This window comes from Neovison vison, chromosome 2, assembly GCF_020171115.1.
Source record: "Neovison vison isolate M4711 chromosome 2, ASM_NN_V1, whole genome shotgun sequence".
Classification (NCBI taxonomy): Eukaryota; Metazoa; Chordata; class Mammalia; order Carnivora; family Mustelidae; genus Neogale; species Neogale vison.
In genome coordinates, this window is record NC_058092.1 from 203,754,839 (window position 1) to 203,763,289 (window position 8,451).

Sequence of the window (8,451 nt, forward strand, 5' to 3'; positions counted from 1 at the left end):
TCAATGAGGTGAAGAAAATGTCACTGGTACTTTTCTCCCTGACCTCAATCAAATGTTCATGTCCCCAAGGTGCAAGGCATAAAAGAAAGAAGGATCAGCTATAATCAGACTTCCAACTTAACTGAAGAGGTAAGACAACTAACACTCATGAAACAATCAGCACAAGGCAAAAAAACCCAAAACCAAAACCAAACCAGACCAAACCATAATTAAATCTTAACCATGTGGCAGAGTAGATAACTCGTGTAGGAGTCACATGGAAAGAACTATCAGCTCTGAAGTGTCAGAATTTGAAAGGTGCAAGAAACCACACTTGATCACCTAGCCAACTCCAGTATCTCAAGATGAGAGCTAGTAACTTGACAATTACATAGCAGTAATGCTGAAATAAAATCAAGAAAATTAAAAAAAGAATAAGAAAAGCCTTCCAAGGATAAGTAGTGAGATGACAGTACTTTTGATGGAAACAGTGGCCAATGCTCCCAGTCTCCCGCTTTAGCAAAACCAACCTGCCACGGGTCTGGTGTTTCGATTACAAGCGTGTGAAGAGTCCCTACACTGAGATTTACATTTTTAAAACAATTAGAAACTACTGAATTGTTTGTTTCATTCCATTCATTGTTTTTAAACAAAAAGCATTTTATGAACCGCACTTTAACCTCGATATTACCAAACAGAAACACACCTACTCACACAAGCATTCCAGATGCTTATCTGAGAGAAGTGAGATCTGGCTGTCTTTAACACACCTCTGGTTTAGGTAGTAGACTCAGGTGTCTGTGTTGTAAACTGGTAAGCAGGAATTATTTGTCTAGCTTCGATGCCTCCACCCCAACACACTCTTATATTTTATTTAAAGCATCTAATAATCTGTTATAGTTGCTCACATAAAATCTATCAGTCATTAGAAAATAGGAATATGCTTAACTCTAAGTGGTTTAGAGAACCTAAATATGAACTGATAGAGCACTATCATTTTTTATAAAAAGATACTGAAACATCAAAAAGATACCCAAAAGATACCTAGGCTAGGTGTAAAGTTATCAAACCTAGTTTTCACTGGGAAAGTTTGGTAGTGAACACAACAGATGTGACTCAGGACATGTAAAATTTATTTCAAAAATGTTAGTTCAAATTTGAGAAAAGAAAACATGGTAGGATAATGAAAAGTTGATTTTGATGAATGCTTTTAAAGGTAATATAAGTAACAGTGCTGGTCATTGAATTTAAGTAACTAAGGTGCTTATTTTTGTAAAAAAATATAAACCACTTTAATTTCTGACACCAAACATACAGGCATAAAATTGTATTTTCTTGTATTCTAAGATAGAACCCCTGCGGGTTTACCAGCTCAAATTAAGGCTCAAAATTATTTTTTTTCCTATGCTTCCAATCTATTATTAAGAGTGTACTTTAGGGGCACCTGGGTGGCTCAGTGGGTTGAACCTCTGCCTTCAGCTTGGGTCATGATCTCAGGGTTTTAGAATGGAGCCCTGCATTGGGCTCTCTGCTCCGCAGGGCGCCTGTTTCCCCCATGTCTCTGCCTGCTTCTCTGCTTACTTGTGGTCCTTCTCAGTGTCAAAAAAAAAAAAAAAAAAAAAATGTACTTTAAAATTCCTCAAAGAGTACTTCAGGGGTGCCTGGGCGGCTCAGGTCATGATCCCAGGATTCTGGTATCGAGCCCCACATCGCGCTCCCTGCTCTGGTGGAGGCTTGCTTCTCCCTCTCTCACTATCCCTGCTTCTATTCCCTCTCCCGCTGTCTCTCTCTCTCTCTCTGTCAAATAAATATAATCTTAAAAAAAAAAAAAAAAAAAAAAGTACTTCGGGGCACCTGGGTGGCTCAGTGGGTTAAGCCTCTGCCTTCGGCTCAGGTCATGATCTCAGGGTCCTGCAATCAAGTCCGGCATCGGGCTCCGGAGAGCCTGCTTCCTCCTCTCTCTCTGCCTGCCTCTCTGCCTACTTGTGATCTCTCTGTGTCAAATAAATAAATAAATAAATCTTAAAAAAAATTTTTTTAGTACTTCAAACGGTGTTATGCTCTCATAGACCATTTAAGCTATCTGTAATACAGGAAATCTCAATATAGTTCTCTTTTAATATATTTTAGCAATTTACATTGCAAACTGTCATACAATTTGTACGCGTGGATCAGAGAGAGAACTAAAATGTGGTTTCGAAAGAAGTAGAATAGGTTAATAAACCGTAAATAATCCATATTAAGCCCATAAAGAAAGTAATTTTCCAACAAGTCTCCATAACAACAGCAGCAACAACAACAAAAAAACAAATTCAAGTGCTAAGTAGATGTCCTCCTTACAACCATTGCCAAATCCGCTGCGTGACTTCAAAGTTCCAGACAAGATTTTAACTTTCAATCTAAACTTTTCAGATCTACAAAATACAAGTATCAGAGTCACGTCCCACACCGGTATTTCCCAAAGTCTGAGAGTCTAAAGAAAGAAACAAAAAAGTTTGCGAAATATCAAGTTTTTACAGATAAATCCAAAACCTATACTAGCAATTTCTCAGTATCAGACATATGCAAATGATGTTGAATGCAATCATTAATTAGCAGTGCATTCTACTTACTTTGTTTTTTGCCATTTATAAGCTTCATTAAAGACACCCAGAAAAGAGGTAACCGGTTGAATGAGGTTCGGCTCAGATAGGAGAAACCAGTTGTAAACTTGATCTACAAATTTACATTTCACAATGTCCTGCAGGTAAGGTACTCTTATAGACTAACATCATATACAAGCTTTAGATTGTGAAATAACGCATTTCAGCTTTTTACGCCTCACATTACCATTAGAAACCCTCAACCCTACATCCCTAGTTCCCGGAAAAAAAAAAAAAAAAAAAAAGAAAGAAAGAAAAAGGAAAAAAAAAAAGAAAATCCACCTCCAATTATCATTGGTCCACATAGTTCCGGCCCACATGGTATCAGTGGGTGTGTCGCTGCCAACAGGTCCTCTCATTGGCTGCGAAGAAAAAGCATTTAATAGGCTGTGATTTGGGGGGTTGTCAAACTCCACGCCTCCAGGCCTGGCGCTTGCCAATAGACCCGAGGTACTGGCGGCTACTCTGTGATTCAAAGGACAAGGTGGCTGCCTGAGCGCCAACCCCAGAAAGACGAACTCTGAGAAGGAAAAGGGGCAAGGAGAAGGGAGAGGGCGGCTCCAGTTGTCCCTTCAGCTCAACGCCTACTCCCGGACCCCGAGAAATGTTCTCACACGTGCATTTTCCCATCAGCAAATTAGAAAGGCTGGCAGTGCGCTGACTTTTTTTCGAGTCGTGACCGAGGCAGCAGCGCAGGGTCCGCATTCTATCGGCCCATTCTACAGACCGAAGCGAGCAAGCGTGAGGCTCAGGCGGCGATCTTTAGTGCCTGGCGCCCCTGGGGAAAGAATCAGTCCCGGGAGCCCCCTCCGCACACTCCCCCGACAGCGGGCGCTGAGGCGCACCGGGCGCACAGCAGAGCCTGCCCCGCCGCTCCGGGGTGCCGGGCCCGCGGGATGCGCCTGCCTCGCGCCGGCGCTCCCCTAGCGAGGGACTTACGCGGCCTGTTCTTTCTCCCAGAGTCCATCCTCCTTCGCAGCCGGCATTTCTTGGCCGGGGAGTCGTGCTGAGGGGGCGGTGGCTGCGGCTGGAGCTCGGGCAAGAGCGGGAGGCGTGGGGGTGCCGCCTCGCCACCGCCCGGGGGCCCCCGGTTGCAGAGGCGCGGCGGCTGGACAGGCGGCGGGTGGAAGCCGTTGTGCAGCAGCCCGTTCACGGCGGCAGCGCCGGTGTCGGCGGGGGCCCCCGGGGCGTGCGTGGCCGAGTGCTCCGGCCGCCCGCCCCGATCGCCCATGCCGGGGGCTGGTGCGGCGGCGCGCGGGCCCCGGTTCAGGCGGCCTCGCTGGAGGTCATTCTCGGGCGTCTTTATTTCCTCGGATCCTCCCTGCGGTTTCCGATTCAGCAGCCGCAGAGCCGGCGCCGGGGGATGGCGAGCCCGGCGCTCCTCCCCTTCTCCCACCGGCTCCCCCCGCTCCTCGGCGCTCTGCCCCCCGCGCGCCCGCCCCGCCGCGCCGGCCGGGAGCATGCCGGCTCCCGGCGCGGAATCTGGGGTCCCCGCGGACCCCCAGCCGGGGCCCCCACAGCCCTCCTCCCTCTGATCCCCGGGCCGCGCGACTTCAAACGCGGCTTCCTTGCCTCCCAGACCTGTCCCCGCTACTGAGCATGCCCAGTGCTGCCCGCCACCGCCACCGACGAGTTTCAACATGGGGACTGAAGTTATCGGGGTTTGCAAAGAGATGGGCGGGTTGGGCTTTGTATCTCGGAGCAGCCGAGAGGGGACTGGGCGAGGCTGGCGCTGGAGGAGCGGGCTGTCTGGAGGAGGAATTACGGAGGAACACAAATATTTGTAGAGGTTTCAGGTTTGCTAATCCTGCCCGCAGTGGGCTAAACACCTTTGCAAGGTCATTCACGTCGTCCCTTCCAACACCCCTCCTCTCCTTGCTTTGTGAGTGTGCCTGTTTGGTTAAGTGACCAAACTACTCACAGGCCCGAGTGGAGGGAGAATGATTATTTATAGAAAGGTAGGCCGATTTGGGAAGCGAAGGGAGTGAAATTTCTTAACTGGCACACATGCAGACACCATGTGCTTCCCTGGAGTTGTCTTTGCAGGGAGGAAACCTAGGAATACAGTGTAAGGACAGTGAAGGACACAGCTGCAAACGGGATTAACCGGTGCTGGAAGAGACCAAGTAAACAGAAGCAGTCCCAAGCTATAAAAAGCGCTTTCCTCACCCAGAAAGGACTTCAAGAGACAATGTCATTCCATTTATAGAGGAAGGAGTTGCCTGTGTTTTAAGAAGGGAAGGCAGCATGGAAGGGTGGTCAACACCATAAGCTTTGGAGTCAGAGCTGGGTTCAAATTCCAACTCAGCCACTAGCAAAGCCATGGAAAATTGCTGGAGTTACCACACCTGGCAATCAGAAACAGGGCTGGACATGCTCAGTAGGCAGAACAAATTTGGGTGGTGAGGACCTTACCAAAGTTATGTAATCCCTTGAGGCCTCAGCTTTTGAATTTAACCAGGCCCTATTGTGAGAAATCTACCTAAAGTAGCTGGTACAATCCTGCCACATAGTAAATTCTTCAAAGAGGCAGTTATTTTAATGACATTGTTATTAGAAGTTCACCCTTCAAGTGAGGGGAGCAAACCATGCTTGCAGCCATATTTGCTGTGTGATTACTTATGTGAGATGTTCTCCATCATTTGTATGGACTGAATCTGCAAAGGAGAGGCCAGCAAGTGTGGTTGGGTGGGCTGGGCCACTGGGTTGCCAAGACCCCGGGCCTCAGGGCATTTGGCAGCAGTTGGAGCCTGTACTCCGGATGGGCAATTGCTTCCCAGAGAGCCCTACCCAGGGCCACAGCTTTAGAACCATAGGGGCTGATGTTTTTTGAATATAGGTGAGGTTCGGTGGGATCTGGAGCCAAAAGCCAAGAAAGGATTCCCGAGGTGTCTTCAGTGCAAAGCTGGTGGTTTTTTACTAAAGCACAGGTACAGGACCCAAAGACAGAGAGAGCTGTTGCTGCCTGCTGCGCTGGGATTGCGAGGGAGCAGCTGACTGTATACGTTGGGGTGGGGAGAAGTAAAGATAAGGGAAGTTCCAAAAGGACTTTCATATGCTAAAGAAGACTCAGCAGATACTGGACGCTTTGCTGTAATCAAACCAAGGTTGCTTTTTCTTCCAACAAGGCATTCACTTTAAGACCGCTGGGAGCTTCCTAGAGGAAGGCTAAACTCTGCCTGCCTCAAGTATTTGTCAGTAAGGACATTTAATTTTATCTACATTTCCTTCTGCCTTTGTTTCTTGCATCAGGGGCCACTTGAGAACTCCCGTCCATCCACTCATTTTTCCAGATAAGTAAACAGCCACAGAGAGATGGCTGAGGTTATTAAGAGCAAAACTAAGGCTAAACCCTAAATCTTCTATTCCTGACCTTATCATACTAGTTGACACATAGAGGAAAAACAAACAAACAAACTTGGGCGCTATCGCTCCTGTCTACCTCTCCTGCCTCATTTCCAGCTCCCTGTGCTCCTGCTATAAGGCAGCCTGCTGGTTCCTCAAATTATTACCCCTTTGCACCTTTTATTTCCACTGGCTGAAATGCTCTTCCTCGAGACCTCTTTGTCCACTAGATTCTGACTCAATCCTCAGACCTCTGCTTCAACCTCTTATATTTGGAGAAATCTTCCCTGACCCTTAGGACTAGATCAGGTGTTCCTACTCCCTACACTGTATCTTCATGACTGTATCAGTCTGTAACTCTACAATGCATCTGTTCCCTTATTTGTCAATGGGGATAATAATAGGGCATCACTGAATTGTTACAATGATGTAACGAATTAACATATGCAAAGTTCACAGCACATCATAGCTGCTGTGAAAAAGCTACATATTGTAATGGGGGCCCAGGGGTGCAAGAGCCCCTGGCTCAGGGGGTCCCAAACAGACCGGGTCTGGCCACTTGCCACTGACAACAATCCAAAGGGAGAGAGACGAGTGGTGGTGAAACAAGAAAGGGATTTATTTCAGCGAGGCCAACACTGGGAAGACCTTGGATTAATGTCTCAAAGACTGTCTCCAAAGTGCTAAAAATACTTCCAGGTTTATATAAGGAAAATGTGGGACAAAGGTCAGTGGGTAAATGCAGCTGAGTAGTCAAGGTCAGGTTGGTCAGGTTGTCTTGGGGTCAATCACCCAGGCCTTGCTGGCCCAGGCCAGTCCTTACTGCTTGAGTAGTTCTGGTTCCCATCAGGGGATGCTTTGTCCACAGGGTCTTTTGCCTGACTTTAAGAGATAAGCTGGAAAGATGAACTTATTCAGAAAGAAAGTTTGAGGTCAAAATACAGGGAGTTGAAGTCCTCTTCAATATTACCATTTACCATTCAAAATTACCATTACCTCACACACACACACACACTCTCACTGTGATCTCCATTAAAGCAGATGACTCTTGTTCCTCATTGTATCCTTAGGAAACTTTTGGTAATCATCTGTGGCTGAATAAATGACTTGCGTGATATTTTACCCAGGATGTCTCTTACTTTCTACTGTAAATTAGCTTAAAAAAAAACCCCAAAACTCCATTGCTACTCCTAAGTATTCAAAGATAGAGTTTTCAAATTCTCACATAAGTTGATCTGAGTAGTTTGGGAAGCAGTTTTTATCTGAGATACAAGTAGAAGCTTTAGCCGTTCAGTACCTCCAAGGACATACTCTCTCCAGCTTGATTCCGGGGCATGGTAAGGAAGGCCGGAGCCAGGTGGCTCCGACCCAGGCAGGGCAGAAGTACTGGTACTGGGACAGAACGTCCTCCACCTGCTTACTTGCTCCTGTCCTCATCAGGCTGGTGCCCTGGATCCGTCACACCGGGCACGTGGGAGAGAGGAAGTCAGGTGGCATCTTACATGTCAGAATACTTATGGGAGTATTCAGGGAAGGTGTACCTCGGAAATGTAACTCTGAGGTATGAGCTTTCATGGGCTCCAGCGGGGGCAGGGAACAAATGTTTGGAAAAGAGTGAGAGGGGAAGGAACCCACAAGCCACTTCTCTCCCTTTATTCACTCATTCACTCACTCACTCACTCATTCATTCATTCATTCATTTAGCAGTCATTCATTCAGTATGTACTATGTTGTAGGCACTAAAAAAAATGGTGGGAATATAGAGACAAAACAGATGCCTTCACTTCCCTGGAGGAGTTCACAGTTCATAGCAAGAGAGATAAGTCGATGGTTCTCCATCAGTGTCCACAAAAATAACCTAGGGACTTTCTACTTTTCAACTCTTCATTGAAAATAACATATGCACTGAAATGTATGCATAACCTAAGGATAGAGCTCAGTAAATTTTGCACAAATAAACACTCTGTGTAATTGGCACCTGATCAAGAAACGAACATTACCAGTCATCTAGGCGAGTTTTCAAGAGCAGACCCTGGGCCCAGGTCCATGCACTGGTTTGGAGCACGGGAGTCTACATGGTGATGATGGTAGGTATTTTTTAATGTATTTTATTTTATTTATTTATTTATTAAGATTTTATTTGTTTATTTGACAGACAGAGATCACAAGTAGACAGAGAGGCAGGCAGAGAGAGAGAGAGAGAGAGAGGGAAGTAGGCTCCCCGCTGAGCAAAGAGCCCGACGCAGGACTCGATCCCAGGACCCTGAGATCATGACCCGAGCCGAAGGCAGCGGCCCAACCCACTGAGCCACCCAGGCACCCCAGTGTATTTTATTTTTTTAAAAGATTTGTTTATTTATTTGAGAGAGAGATGGGGGAGGAGAGGAGCAGAGAGAAACAATCTCAAGCAGACTCCCCGCTAATCATGGAGCCTGCTCGGGGAGATTCCATAACCCCAAGATCACAACCTGAGCTGAAATAAAGA

At 46.7% G+C, this 8,451-nt stretch overlaps 1 protein-coding gene across 2 annotated transcripts in view; it reads right to left on the reverse strand.

Moving 5' to 3' along the window:
* PANK1 (pantothenate kinase 1) overlaps positions 1–4,412 on the reverse strand; it is a 57,769-nt gene extending 53,357 nt beyond the window's left edge. Inside the window, exon 1 of one of the 2 annotated variants that reach the window (XM_044240075.1) lies at positions 3,561–4,412. In XM_044240075.1, the coding sequence (XP_044096010.1) occupies positions 3,561–4,263 (703 nt within the window). In that variant the 5' untranslated portion in view covers positions 4,264–4,412. Of the gene's footprint in view, positions 1–2,591; positions 2,853–3,560 lie in introns of those variants that run through there. The other variant, XM_044240076.1, reaches the window with a different exon arrangement.
* Between the last annotated feature and the right edge of the window lie 4,039 nt (positions 4,413–8,451).